The sequence below is a fragment of the Cannabis sativa genome, chromosome 1 (assembly GCF_029168945.1).
Source record: "Cannabis sativa cultivar Pink pepper isolate KNU-18-1 chromosome 1, ASM2916894v1, whole genome shotgun sequence".
NCBI lineage: Eukaryota > Viridiplantae > Streptophyta > Magnoliopsida > Rosales > Cannabaceae > Cannabis > Cannabis sativa.
Window position 1 is genome coordinate 29,129,046 of NC_083601.1, and position 15,746 is coordinate 29,144,791.

General features: G+C 34.6%; 4 protein-coding genes across 4 annotated transcripts; 2 read left to right on the forward strand and 2 right to left on the reverse strand.

Annotated features, from left to right (window-relative positions):
• Positions 1-4,363: 4,363 nt before the first annotated feature.
• LOC115704370 (putative RING-H2 finger protein ATL50) lies at positions 4,364-5,068 on the reverse strand. Its single transcript, XM_030631580.2, has one exon. It carries the CDS (start codon positions 5,066-5,068, stop codon positions 4,364-4,366), a length of 705 nt encoding a protein of 234 aa, XP_030487440.2.
• A 3,315-nt stretch (positions 5,069-8,383) lies between these two features.
• Positions 8,384-9,903, forward strand: LOC133033711 (uncharacterized). The gene is made up of 3 exons (XM_061108766.1): positions 8,384-8,620; positions 8,701-9,249; positions 9,496-9,903. The coding sequence occupies exons 1-3, from the start codon at positions 8,384-8,386 to the stop codon at positions 9,901-9,903; spliced, it is 1,194 nt and encodes a 397-aa protein (XP_060964749.1).
• Positions 9,904-9,933: 30 nt separating this feature from the next.
• On the forward strand, positions 9,934-11,491 carry LOC133033714 (uncharacterized). Its single transcript, XM_061108772.1, has 3 exons — positions 9,934-10,410; positions 10,741-11,258; positions 11,350-11,491. Exons 1-3 carry the CDS (start codon positions 9,934-9,936, stop codon positions 11,489-11,491), a joined length of 1,137 nt encoding a protein of 378 aa, XP_060964755.1.
• Positions 11,492-12,977: 1,486 nt separating this feature from the next.
• Positions 12,978-13,652, reverse strand: LOC133033719 (uncharacterized). The gene is made up of 2 exons (XM_061108781.1): positions 13,433-13,652; positions 12,978-13,291 (listed from the first exon to the last, which is right to left on the reverse strand). The coding sequence occupies exons 1-2, from the start codon at positions 13,650-13,652 to the stop codon at positions 12,978-12,980; spliced, it is 534 nt and encodes a 177-aa protein (XP_060964764.1).
• Positions 13,653-15,746: the final 2,094 nt, after the last annotated feature.

Consider the following 15,746-nt stretch of genomic DNA (forward strand, 5'->3'; position numbering starts at 1 on the left):
CGTTCTGCTAATAAGGCCGCGCATTTCCTTGCGCGTAATTCTTGTTATTTGTCAGATCGTTTTTTTGTTAAGGATACCTCTCCTTATGATTTGCTAAGAATTGTACAGGATGATATTAAAGTTTAAATAAAAGCATCCTTTTCATTCAAAAAAAAAAAATGGTTATTTGCTTTTTTTTTTTTTTTGACATAAAAGGTCATTTATTTATTTTTTCTAAAAAACAAAAATTAACTTACCTTGTAACGAGTTTTTTTTTTTTTTTTTTTTTTTTTTGAAAATGTTAGGGTAAATCTTTTTGCTTGGAATATGATTTAAAAATTATTATTTGTTATTATTTTTCAAAAAGAAACTTAAAAACATTAAAATGATTACAAAGCAATGAAAATAAATGCATCTATTTATCTTTTTTAAGAAAATAATTTTAATAAGATAAGTATTAAATTTTATATAAATACTATATAAAAAAATATTAAAATTCTACAATTTTTTTTAATAGTGAAGATTTTTAATATAACAAATAGTGAGTACTTTAACAAATACTCTTAAATAATTAATAAATATTAAACTATTATTGTTGACAAGTTTGACATGAAAACAAAGAAGTACCAGCTATTAAATTGCAAACATAAACAATTTCATAGTTAAATCGGCATGTGTTGCAACATAACGAATGCGAATAATCATCCAACAAAGGCCACGACTTTCGTTTTCGGTTTGGAAATTGGCACTGAAATAACTTTGGAATGAGAAAGTTATGATTTTGAGTAAGCCATAATTTTTGAGCTATATGCTTCAATTTTTCTCGGCATTCTCTCATTTGGGCACTTGTTTTAACACGACCCAACAATTGTATTCCATGCCTAATACCACTTTGCTTTGTTTCATCATCACTTTCATCTTCTTCTTTACAAATTAAGATGATACCCATAAAATAAGAAGCTCCAAGATGACCTGCATTGGCAGCTTTTTCTAACAGTTCTATACCAGACTTCTTTTTCTTGTGAAAATTCAAGTATTCAGTCTGTATAAATATTATATATATAAAAAAATTAGAAATATAATTAAAAATAAAATAAACAATTATGCGTGATATTAAAAAAGTTATGTAATTATTACCACCCCTAATCGATACATGGCTTCTGAATTTTGACTGTTGAGGCATTTCGTGAAGAGGGTAGTTGCTTCCTCGGACATGTACAAATCCCATGGGTGACAAGAAAGCTCATCAAGTGATAGTTTATTATAAATATAGTGATCATTATCTTTGGCTAATTTATTAAACAATTTCCAACTGCACAAAAATAACATTTTTAATTAAGAATATATATAATAATTTAAGATGCAACACTAATACTAAATTTGAAATAAAAATTAACTTGACAATAATTACGTTTATAATAATGATAATAATAAATTATTATATATTATCTTTTGGATGATGTGTTAATATTATTACTCATTTGGAGCCGTTGCTTTTAAAGAAGTAATATTTGAACCTTGTGTTTTATAGAAGATTAAAAATAGTTACTTAGGCTCAATTTTGATCAAATTAAATATTTTTGAATATAAAATTTTTTTAAGAAAAAGTTGATAAACTCCAAGTCTTATATTGCTTATATTAAAATATATATATTTACAAAATATAAGGTTCAAATATTATGGGAAAGGGATACGTGTTTATTAATTAAGGGAATAAAATAAACATGTAATAATTACCTTAATTTAGCATTGAAAAAATCAGAAATTGATATGGTAGCAACATGAGTTAGTATATCCACAATTAAATCATTGGGAAGCCAATCAATAGTCTTTGTTGAATTTATTGGAAGACTAGTCTCATCATCTGTAAATTTTGGGTCACTCTTGCTTTGTTTTTGAATTTTCTTTGTACAAGAAATACTGATTTCTCTTGAGACATTATTTTTTCTCCTTATCGGCTTCATTATTCTTCAAGCCTTATATCTACATCCAAGAAAGAAACATTTTTTTTTTATATATATGCGACATTATATGCATTTTAAAAGAAAAAACGCTACATATATATATATATATTATATTATGAACTACATAACAGAAATGTGAAAAAAAAAAATTCATTGTAAAGTAGTAAATATACCTGAATGAAACTTGCTACTAATAGAGAGTGATATGATAATAAACTTAGTCGAGTATTATTGTTGGAGATTTGAAACTATGAGTATTTAATTGAGAAATACGATCTTATATATAAAACTTCAGTAGAGAGATTTATAATAAACGTATTAGGAGTAGGAGATATAGAAGTTTCCTAAACTAATATGATTAGGATTTAGTTTCCTTTTTAGATTTTATTAGTTTTGACTAAGTTTCCTCAGAATTATTACCTTTTTTTTTTTTTTTTTAAATGAAAATTTAAATATGCAGGCAACATTATTTATTTTTCGTGATTTAAATTGAAAAGATAAAACAATTATAAATCATCATTTTTTTTTTACAAAAAATTATAATGTAAATAATTGTATTTTTCTTTCAAAAATTATTATATATTGAATATATTTTAAAATATTAAAAAATCCAAAAAAAAATATATGAACTAAATATCGCTCTTTAGAGAAAATCCGTTTAATTGCAAGAGAATGGCACTAATTTTTTTTTTCTTTTTTCGATAGGCTGCACTTTATTATCAGCCTGAAACTTACGTACATTCTTACCTCAAGCAACTCCTATAATGACCTTTTTAAGGGTAACAAGTGGAATCAATGAAAGCAACAAGAAAGGAATTGGGAGTTGCAGTTCAGTAAATAGAGGAACACTTTTAGAGGGATAAGATGTGGCAGTAAAAGTATTGGAAAATGGACTTAAGATTTATGATGCTGAATGTGAGTATTAACATTCATCTAGTAAACCTGATTTTAAGCCTTAGAACTAGACTATATGCCCTTGAGAAGTGGTCATACTCGAATGAACTCCACTTGAATTTCCTACAGAGATTGCACATCAGCTGTTGAATATCTTCACCATGGTTATTCGACACCAATTTTTCATTTTGATTTGAAGCTTAGCAATATTTTACTAGATCAAGATATGGTTGCTTCTGTAGCTGATAATTTAATGAGGCAAACCATGACTCTGGACATTCAGACACAAAGCTCATAATTTAATGTTCAAGTCTTCCTTAAAGGGTTATCATTTTTAATACAGAGCATGGACTGGAAGGTGTGGTTTCGAGAAAGAGGGGATGTTTATAGTTATGGTATCACACTCATGGAGATTGGAGACATTCACTGGAAAAAGGCAACTCATGAAATGTTCACTAGAGAAATGAATTTAAAACAAAGGATTGAAAATTCAATTCAACATACAATAAACTGAAGTCATAAATTCAATTTACTGAGGACAGAAGAGGAACACTATGCGCTTAGAACGGAATGTCTATCTGCCATAGTGAAATCGGCTCTAACTTATTCTGTTACACAGCACCAGAAGATAGGACAGATATGAAAAAAGTGGCAGCCACATTGAACAAAGTCAAAATGTTAAAAGTCCAATGACTTGCCCGTCCAAATCAATCTTAAAAGTCATTAGGTCTTCAGATTCTGTAGAGTTGCAAGTAGACGGCTTATACCAGAAACAAACTGCAGTATATAAATTACTTCTTATTCAAAGGAATCCTATACAAATTATTATAAGGCATAAAATACATAAACAAACATGACATGGTAAATGGATGACAAAATCTGTTTATAAAATCAAATGAAAATAAATATATAAACGGCAGCAGTTGCAGCAAAAATAGCATTGAAAGTATTCAAGTTTATATATTCAGATGCTGACCTTATTGAAATAAAAATCTAAATATTTAACTTTTGAAGCAGCCTCAACCCTTCACCCTTTTTCTTTTGTTTAACTTTTGTAGTAAGAACTTGTTGAAGATAGTTTATGACAATATTTCTTAGTTCTTATTTTCCATTTTAAGTCGTTATTTCTTTTCTTATTACATGACTATGCTCTCCATATTTTTCCCTCGCAAATTTGATTGTTATATATCTTGAGTTTCATATATAATCATGTATTAGTTTCTTATAGATTATAACTATATATCTATATTTCCAAATAAATAACAACAACAATAATAAAAACTTTTAACTCATATTGGAATGATTATTTAAGTTGGACATGTTTTTACAGTTTTCTTATGGAAATATTTGTGAAAGATATAATAGTGCATACCATTCTAACAAAGAAAGAAAGAAAAGGTAAAAGAAAACAATAATTACAACTCAAAACAAAGTTACAGTTTGCTGAATATATATAAAACAGAAAATTACAGGAAGTTGATAATTAATCTGTAAAGTTGGAGTAAATTTAACAGTATCATCATTGATCAAGATGAAGAAGAAGTGGTGGTAGGCATTGGGTAGCGGCACAAAGGGCACAAGTGGCTAATTTCGAGCCATTGAACAATGCAATCCTTGTGAAACACATGAGAACAAGGCATCTCTACCCCTTTGCTTCTACAATCACCAAAAGATGAAATCTTCTCCAAACAGATACTGCAAGTCTCGCTACTCAAACCGTCGTCATCATCGCTTAAGTCTTGAAGGGCGCGAATGGAGTCTTGCGTGGCAGGGACAGTCTGAACAGTGTCAAGCGCCTCTCTGAAGCTACGGTCAAGTACATCCTCGTCTTGCTGCTGTTGCTGAAGAGGAGTAGGAAAGCGTGCAGTTATGGTATGGATATTGATAGATACAGCGACATAGAGGGAGTTGGGGTTGGCTTCTAAATTGCGCAACGCAAAAGTTGATATGTGGGGGGTAGCGAGATCGATGAAGGGGAGCTCTAAATTCGACCCCATGAGAACGATTTGAGTGAGGGTGTCATGCATTATCAAGAAGCTTCTTTGGTCAAGGTAATGTGTCTTAGTAGTAGTGGTAGTTGGTAATAATAAATTCTCAGAGTAGTCGATGATTGTGTGGCTTAAGCGTACATGAAAGACTATAAATTTGATACCATCATGACGAGTAAAATTAGGAATATAAGGAGTATCATCAAAACTCAACCTCACGTAGCGACGACTAACAACCGCCATTCTTGCACTAACGGAAGAAAAAGAGTCTAGTTGAATATTTAGTTCGAGATGTTCTTATATAGAAGTGTGGAGAGATTTATAACAAGTTACTAGGATTTATTATTAATTTTAAAATTTAAAACATCCTCATAGAATTAGGATTTGGTTTTTATACATTTTAAATTTTTAATCTTATTTGATGAAGATTTTTTTTTTATTATTTTCTATAAAAAAGAAAGATGATATATTTTTTTTACTCTTCCGTGATTAAGGGACAAAACAATTATAAATTATCTTTTTAAAAAAATCTGACAAAAATCATCGTATACCCTATTTAAAAATGTGAAGAAAACAATCCCCTATTTAAACTATTAAAAAATCTAGTAGAAAAAAATGAAAAAAAAAAAAAAATCACGTTACTTTAAGCACAATTTTTTTTGAATGGTTAAACACAATTAAAACTATTAAAAATGTGAAAAAATCTAAAGAAAACAATTATTTTAAACTATTAAACAAATTATGTTAGCAAATAGTGTAGTAGAAAAAAATAATAAATATAATACTCTATTTAAAAATGTGAATTTTAAAAAAAATAATTTGGGACATAAATATCTAACTTTAACTCTCAGTTGCAAATAAATACCTAACTTTTGTAGGTAGCTGTTATGTGGAAATTGTCACGTGGCAATTCTTGATTGAAAAATGTCATTAAATTTTTAAAAAATTAATTTAAATATACCAATAAGAAAATGATAATGACTTAATATTTAATGGTTATGTACCTACAGAGTTCGAAAACGTATTACTACCGCCAGGTATTTATTTGCAATCGGTAGTTAAATTTGAGTATTTATAACGCACATTACTCTTTAAAAAATGAAGATGGAAGGGCATTGACACTATGTAAGATATTTTTAATTTCTTTTTTTTTTTAAAACAAATTTTTACATGTAATTATATAAGTATTTTTTAAAATAAAAAATAATATTAAAAATAAAATTGGAGGGAAAAATAAACAAGAAATCTTTATTTTTTTTTAATAGGATGAAACACTTTATTAGGCATCGACCAAGCACAATGAAAAATTTATACAAATTCAAGTAATTCCAACCACGAAACTCTTGCCATATTCATAGAAAATTATTTTAGCAAGATTATGAGCAATTAAATTCACTGAGCAATTACAAAAAAGAAATAGTTGAGATGGAAAATAATCATAAATCTCAAAACTAAGTAAATGTCCCCCTTTTCAAATATTTAGCAAAATGGCCTTATTGTTAAAATTTCAAAGTAAGTAAATGTCCCCCTTTTCAAATATTTAGCAAAATGTTCTTATTGTTAAAATTTCGACAAAGAATGTACAATTATAATCTTGAAAGTTTTACTGTAGCTTTCTATCTATTCTCAATCTCTTGTCTCCTTTGTGGTGTGTTAATTTATTTGTTATGGTATAACATAAAGGAAAGAGAAAAAATGTAGAAATTTATTTATTTTTAGTATATTTATTTCTAACTGATAGATTTTGTATATATTTAGTTTTCACTATGGTATATCTCTTAAGGTTTGTGGTATATGAATTTTGTATGTTATGCTATATATTATAAAAAGAAAAAGAAAATTCTTAATATTAGTTTAAATTTGTGGTATATTTATATTACTCTAACTTACAAAAGAAAGGAATATTACTTTAAGTGTGTGGTTATTTATTTTACACTATAGTGTATCTTTTTTATCTGTTATAGTATATTAAGAAAAAAATAAAAATCTTAAAAACAGTAATTTAAGAGTGTGGTATATTAGTTTTATATGATGTGGTATATAATGAACAAAAGAGAGAAAAAAAGTTGTGGAGAATATTAGTTTAAGTTTGAGATATAGTTTATTTCATTAGGCTATATTGTTTTTATGTGTTATGGTATATAATGAATGAAATAAAAAAAATTATGGAATATTAATTTAAGTTTGTGGTAGGGTATATCTTGTTCTTATGTGCTATGATACATCATATTATTTTTTTTTACTATCGTATACATGTTTAGGTTAATGATATATGGTTTTTGTATGTTATTGTATATTTGTGAAAAAAAAAACTCATTTAATAAGAAATTAATTTAAATTTGCGGTATATTCATATTGCTCTAATGTATATCGTTTACATGTCATATGATATATCATCAAAGTAATAAAGAAAAAACAAACTAAAAATAGAATATTAATTTCAATTTTTGATATATTTATTTTATTATTTATGTGGTATGGGATATTCTTAAAGGGAAATTTGACAATATATGCTTAAAAATAGCATATATTGTTTTAATATACTAGGTAAACAAAAATAAAAAAAATACTCTCCAATTAATTTTAATCCTAACATTACCCTCCCCATTTTAAACTTTCACTCTCCCTCTAACTCTCACTTTCTCTCTCTCTCTCTCTCTCTCTCTCTCTCTCTCTCTCTCTCTCTCTCTCTCTCTCTCTCTCTCTCTCTCTCTCTCTCACGCAACCTAGACACCCCACTCACCCCACTCACCGGACCACCTCACGGACCACCCCCTCACTCAGCGGACCACCCACGGCACCCCATTTCTTCTCCACTGACGGACCACCCCCTCACCACCCGACCCCAGACGTCCAGAGGAAATCGCGAAACCAATCTCAGACGACATCGCGAACTCTTCGAAGAAGAAATCGTGAAACCCCAGACGACCAGCAGAGGACATCGCTACCACCGGAGACGAGATCGAGAAACCCCAATTCGCGACACCCCCAAACGAAACCCAGATCCAAAACAATAAAAGAAGGTATTTTTCTAAACTTTTTTGTTGTTTCATTACTTTTTAATTGTTTGTGATTCATTGTAAAGTAATGTAGTTAGTTTATGTTCAATTTGTTTGATTTCGTTTGAATTTCATTGTTTTGGTATATTTTCTGGTTTTTGTGCAAAATTTGCGACGTATCGCGACTATGTTCACGACATAACGCGATATCGTCTAGAAAAGTTGGGGATTTTATGATAACCGTGGTTTTCACGACGTGTTGGCGATATACTAGCGACATAATTCGCGATATTGCATTTAGTACGTAGGTTTCGTGATTTTTATCGACTTGTATGTGTGTTTGGCGACATGTTTGCGATCATATGTGACATGATCAGCGATATATAATAGTTATACATAGGACTAGTTTTTCATCCTTCTTTTTGTGTTTAGCGATTCATTAGTGATATATTAGCGACATATTTGGCGATTTGATTAGGATTATGTTTCACGATGTATAGCGACATACTGCGACATGTTTCACGACATACTTCTAACAAATTTGTTGACAATTTTGCAGATGGCTCTTGAACTTAAACTTCCAATTTCCTCGCATTTCACGGGACGTCTTACCTATCGGGGTACAGATAGGTTCAGATATATCAAGGCCAAGTTTACTGAGATGGATTTGGTTGACACAGTGAAGGCTAGTCCTTTCGGACACTTTTGGGAAGCTGGAGAGTTGACTTTCTCCGGCGCGTTGGTCCACAGCCTCCTCTTACAAAAAATGAAAGTGGACACAGAAAAGGAGGATGAGGTTTGGTTTCATGTAGGGAGAAATGACATGAGATTCGGACGGATAGAGTTTGGACTCATTACTGGCTTACCTATGGGTAGTGCCCTACAGACGAGGAAATACACGCTAAGTCCAACGACCATCTAGTTCGGACTTATTTTGAAGGGAAGAGTTCTGTTCAGTTGGACTCCCTTATGCTCCAACTTGAGAGGTGCGAAGATAAAGATGATGCCTACAAGCTTGGACTGATCGCTTTCATTGAAGGTGTATTAGTATCAAAGGAGGGCAATGTCCAAGTTTGGCCTGAGATGTTGAAGTTTGTTAACGATCTCGAATTCTTCTTTAAGTATCCGTGGGGCGAGCGCGCTTTTCGTAAGCTGATGGAGACATTAGGAAAGAATATGCAACATTACAAGGATAATGTTGACAAGAAGAAGGGGAAGAAGATTGCTCAGGAGGCAAAGTACACTGTTAGTGGCTATGTACCTGCCTTTCAGTACTGGGCATACGAAGCAATTGAGAAGTTGGGGAAGAAGTATGCCCACTGCAACGGGACCAAGTTCCCCAGAATGTTGAGCTGGAAAACACCGGAGGGCCAGCGGAAACAAGATGTCAAGGCAACCGACATTGCACTGTTATTCAACAGTCGGGTATGTTTCTTTACTGTTCTGTATTTTTTTAAAAAAATTTATTGAAAATGAACATTCGCGACATTGTTCGCGATATGTTAGCGACATTATGCGATGTCGCAAAAGAAATTGCTGCATCGCTTATCGCGACATATGTCGCGACATGTTATCGACATGTAGCGACATTGTGCTGCTTTTTGCGATTATCATAATTTTTGATTTCTTTTCACAGTTTTTAATTATTCTGTGTTTTCTTTTTTGTTTCAGTTGGTGGTGAAGAAGTGCTTGTTTCCCCGGCCCAGTGAAGAGGCATACTTCAAGAGTATTAATGAGGGTAAAGCTCCTCTTTGCTTTGAGATGGATGTGGAACAAACGGTGGACGTTGATGGTACACAGGAGTCTGTGTTTGAAACTCAAGCGAAGACCATCAACGAGGCCGTGACAAAGGCAAATTTAGTTCCACCACCACCGGCACCTGAAGTACACGAGCCATCTACTTCAGCAGGTCCTTCTGCTCCAACCAGTACAACTGTGGACACTGACCTTGCAAAGAGGTTGGATAGCATTGAGGCCCGGCTGGAGAAGCTTGAGTCCCAGCAGGAAGCCGTCATGTTGGCACAGACGGGGTTAGTAAATAGCCATCTCAGTATGAGGCGGTCCTTCACAGAGAGTTAGAAAGATCTGAAGGAGACTCTACTGGCTAAGATGGACGAGTTGATGGCAATGGTAAAAGGAGCTCCCACACCTGGAGAGCCCACACCTGCACCGAAAAATGAGGAACAAGTGGAGAGTGATAACGAAGATGTCTTCCCAGAAGATTGGGAAGCAGATGATAACGAGGCACCGTCAACTCCATTGGAAGCAATTATCACGGCCATTGGTGATACACAATCACAGGACGAAGTCCTACTTCTACCTGGACCCCCAGAAAATGTGCCATTTGTGAGGAAGAGGAAGCCGCCAAAGTACTTGAACGACTACACTGCGGAAAAGAAAAAGAGGCGAGTTCTTCCAGAGAACGTAGACCCGGAGAGACCAACAGACCGTAGATTGCTTCGTACGTTCAAGAGGTGGTTGATTGGAGACATTCCCAATGCCCGACCTAAGAATGTGCACACCGGTGTTGGCGATGTCAAGTTCTTCACAACATTGTTTCTAATGGCGGAGTGGCTTCACGATGATGTAAGTATTTAATAATTAATTAGTATATTTGATGTTTTTTGCAACATATATTTTATTGTCTATGTGTTAGCGACAATGTCGCGACATTTTTGCGACATTGTTGCTGATACAGAAGTTTTTTCTTTCTGTTTTATTTGTCGACATGTCGCGATATTGTCACGACATTCTCGCGACATTATCATTATTTTTTTAGTACGTTCTGTTTAACGACATGTCGTGACATTATCACGACATTGTCGCGACACTCGGCAAATTTATCTAACGACATTGTTCGCAGTGTTTCGCGACTTTATTTACGACATTGATTAATCTTCTCTTTTTTTTATGCAGCACATAGATGCCATATCACACTTGATGATGAGGAGACGCCATCATTTTCCAGAGTTGTACCCTCAGCCAGGTGTGATTTTGGACACAACACTTCCACAATTCCTCATAAGCATTTGGAGTTGCCAGACTGGTGACAGAAGTACGTTTGAATGGCCAGATGCAGTGAACCAGTACTATCTGGGTATGGAGAGCCGTTACATGCCATGTTGGAAGGATTTGAACTTCATATACTTCGTCCTGTACTTCGATCATCAAAAACATTGGGTTGCTGTTGAGGTAGATATTGATATGTGGCAGATTCGGGTGTACGATAATGATTTAGCATGCACCACCGACGCACAGTTTGATGCCATCATGCTACCTTGGACTCAGTTGTTTCCACATCTGCTGAGGTCTACTGGCTATTATGATCAAGTGAACAACAACATTCTGAATGTGGACTTAGGGGACAGTAGCCAACTCAGATCAATGCATGCTAGACGCATGCCGAGTGAGGTGGTTCCCCAAAGTAGAACAAGGTAATTGTTAATATAGTATATTATTATTTCATTTGCCATTACTCTTTAAATGCAGTTCAGTCTCTAAATGTGTTTGTTGTTAATTTTTCAGTGGTGATTGCGGGGTGTATGCACTTGAGTACATCGAACACCTAATGCTGAATCGGTCCTTGGACAACATTACAGATGATAACATGAGAATGTTCAGAGATCGGTGGTGTGTAGACTTGTTTTATCAGAACTTAACGTGGTAAAATAGGTACAAGGGTTGTAATTTTTTTGTATTTTAAGAACTCCATTACAATTGTACAAACATAGTTGCATAGTTGTTTTTTAGTACTGCACAGTTTTTATATATCGAAAAGTGTTCAATTTTAAAATTTTTACTTACATGTCGCTACAAAATCGTTAACATGTCGAAAAAATTTAGTTTCTGAGTGTTTGGTTTCATGTCGCTAAAGCACCGCGAACATGTCGTTAAAATGTCGATAGTAAAATCATGTTTTGGCTCTTCAGTTGATGTCGTTACCATGTCGCAAATAGGTCGCGAAACGTCGATACAAAAGACGTTTCCACATTAAATGGTAATTAATGTGTGACATTTATTATCCCGCCTAACCAACTACTTCACTATGTCGATAACATGTCGCCCGGTGTCGCGACATGTCGCGAAAATTGCTAGATTGCTTTGTGCATGACAAACATGTGTACAATTGTGTAATTCAATTTTTACATTTATTATCCCACCTTCCCAACTACTAGTTTTGTCTATAAAAGCCAATTGTCTATCTCATAAGTTACACATTTTCTTAATTTTTACCCCTACAAGATAATTCTCTTAGCAATGTCTACTAGAAGGAACAAGGGCAAATACCTGATTCTTACTCCTGAAGAGATCAAGCAGGAGCCTGATTGTGGGGAAATTACGCCTCAAATGCAAAAAGTGCTTGACGACATGAAACGTTTTGAAGATGAACGATTTATGAATGAGTGGAGGTTTCTACAACTTGAAAAAAAATTTAACAAAACAGGTGTATGGCCGGCTCCACCACCAGGGTTCCCCGAAGGCTGCCGTCGCTGCAAGTTAGGTTATTTAAATGGTAAACAAGTGAAGCCTGGATCTCTATGCAAATATTGCAAGGCTACATGTCGCTACATGTCGCTAATGTAATCGTTAAACGTCGCTAGATATCGACTTTTCACTAAATGAATAAAAGTTCCATTAATGTCGCAAAATGTCGCAAAAGTAATCGTGAAACGTCGCTATTTTTAAATTTTTTCCAGAATTGATAAAAGTTCTTCCTACATCGCACCATGTCGCTAGTGTAATCGTGGAAAGTCGCAGTTTTTAAATTTTTCCAGAATTAATAAATGTTCTTCCTATATCGCAACATGTCGCTAGTGTAGTCGTGGAAAGTCGCGATTTTTTAATTTTTCCAGAATTAATAAAAGTTCTTCCTATATCGCGACATGTCGCTAGTGTAGTCGTGGAAAGTCGCACTTTGTCCAGAATAAATTAAATTTCCAAACATATCGTGAAAATGTCGCTACATATCGCAAAGTGTCGTGAAATACACAATTATATACAAAAATCTGAGATAGTGAGAGTAAACAACCACATACACAGAAAATAATGTCGAAAAAATGTCGATAAAACATAGTCATACATAAAAAAATACAAGTAACATGTCATAACCCATAATAATAATAATGCATGCAATTTAAAAACGAAAATGATGCTCAAACCCTGGCCTTGCAAGTAGCTTTGTTGTGTCCAAATGCACCACAGTTTGAACATTTGCGTGGTTCCTTGACTTTTTGACCGTTCGATGGAAATCGGTTAGTCCGTAGTCTTCCTGCATTGCTCTTTCTTGGACGACCTACAGGTTTTTTCTCCACTGGTACACCGATTCTCATGTTCTGCATGTGTTCTGGAAGCACCCATTCATCCTCCTCGCCCACAAGATTAATTGTTGCATCGTAAGTATTCTTCCACGTGTCCTTTGTGTAATAGGGGGATGACAGAGCGTAGACACTGACATTCTGAGTAAGCGCTGCGGCACATGCATGGGGACAAGGAATTTTCAACAATTGGAACATGCCGCAAGTGCATGTTTTCTCAACTAAGTTCACATCTCTGCCTTTTTCAAAGTCAGAACCGTCAGCACCTCTTCCAACATTAAACAATTATGCACCGTTACGTAGGACACTTCTACGTCTACCATCCTCGTGTTGCTTTATCAAATCTTCCTCAAAATGAGTTGCCAAAGGGGTAACACACTTACTTGCCTTCTCGAGACGGTTAGCAAACCAATTTTGTAGTGTGAACCTTATGAACTCAACTAGAGTAGTTATTGGATATGCCCGGAATTCTTCAGTCACGTTGTTAAGGCTTTCTGCAGCGTTGTTTGTCATGATGTTGTACCTGTCTCCTAGACAATAAGGACGAGCCTATTTTTCTAATCCTATATTGTCAACATAAGCAGCGATGGGAGGATCCATCTGTCGGAGCACCTGCAAATGTCTATCACATTCCCTCTTCGACCATGCGTAAGCGGCCAGCCATATTTGCGTGTTACATACATCAGTCTTAAACTTGTGGGTGACATTCATAGAAATATGTTTGTAGCATGCACAGTGGCATGCTTCGGGGAAAATAACCTCGACAGCATGTTCAATGCTTTGATGCCTATCCGATACAAACACTAAGTTTTCAACCTCCCCAATCGCTTCCTTTAACTTCTGCAAGAAATACTTCCAAGAGTCATGATTCTCGCTGTCAACAATTGCAAAGGCAATCGGAAACAGTTGGTTATTTGCATCGTACGCTACAGCAACTAGCATTGTGCCCCCAAACCTTGTCTTCAAGAACGTGCCGTCGATACTAATCACAGGACGACAAAACTTAAATCCCCTCCTACAAGCAGCCAGTGACCAGAAACAGTACTTGAACCTGTTATCCTCTGTGATAATGTCTGTAATAGTACCTGGATTCTTCTGTTCCAGCACGTAAAAGTAACCAGGTAACTAACTATAAGCTGCTGCTGGCGTACCCCTCGAATACATAAGTCCCTTCTCTCGGCACCTCCAAGCCTTCTCATAGCTCATCTTGATCCCATACTCCTGAAACATATCCCTTTGTATGTCTTTAGCTTTGTACTTAGTTCCATCTGATTTGAACTTGTTCTTAATGAGGTGGACAACAACCCACGGTACTGCTTGACGGTTATCAGCATGTCTACAATCCAGGCTACATGTGTGTTCGTTGTGGAATACAGTAACCTCAAACATGTCACAACGTGCCCTCTTCCTCCCCCTCACTCTCCATTTACAATTTGAACCCCTGCAAGTTGCATAAAAAACATCGGTCCCAGACTTCTTCACCATGAACTCAAAATTCATTTTCAATGCAAACCTTCCAACCACATTTTTCAATTCAGTCTTATTTGTATACAGCTTGCCAACATATATTTCCCCTGAATGTGTACCAGTAAGAGAAGTTGTATAAACATTATTTTCCTCTATGTCTTCCCTTGTCCACACAATATGTTTGAATTTTGTACAAACTTCAAAATCAGATGGTACAGTACTATGAGGAGGACCTGGGCGGCTGCTACTGGTGCCTGGTGTTTCATGATTTTCACTCCGAGGGGTTCTTCTTTCTTGGTCTTTCCTTTGCTCCCTTGGACGTGGTGGAGATGGTGGAGGTAGTTCTAACCTTAAAGAAGGTACCTCTATAGGTTCATGAACTTCCAACTCCGCATCACCATCCTCGTTCAAATCTACTATAGGATCATTGTTGTAAAATGCACCATCAAACTCATTGAACTGGTCAAATCCATAGTCAACCCTATTATCCTCATCTATATTAGTAGGGGCCTGCTCATTCATCCCTACGGCTGGATCTGTTTCTGGGACAAAACTGCCAACAACACTTCTTGGGAGGACAGTTGGCGGAGTAGGCCCCAAAAGCGCATGCCTTTTAACCTTAGTCACAAATAGTGGCAGCAAGTTCTCCACACTCATTTTTGCCTTCATTCTTAAGAACAATCTTACTTGACTATCTTTCACTAAAACTTCTGGCGGTATCATATTGCCTTTCATGTACATATAACACACCTCTATTTTCAGTTTATACACAATAGGGTCTATATCGAACTCTTCATACAAAATATCATTCATCTTTTCTAAAGTAGTGTCAACCTCAAACATTAACATCTTACTTTTTGGATTATTGAATATCCAGTTGAAACCTTCAACTGCCCAAGCCCCATCATATAGTACAACTACAAACACATTTGAATCTGCAAACCAAAATGACCACAAATTATAAAAAACCAAGATGTCGCAAGATATCGCGAACCCATCGCTACTTATCGCGAACCAATTACAAAAAAAGTATGTCGACAAACGTCGCCAACGTGTCGAGAAAAATAAAAATATCCACAATATAACACAATAATTCTATGTGTATGTCGATACATGTTGTTAAATGTCAAGTAATCGCTA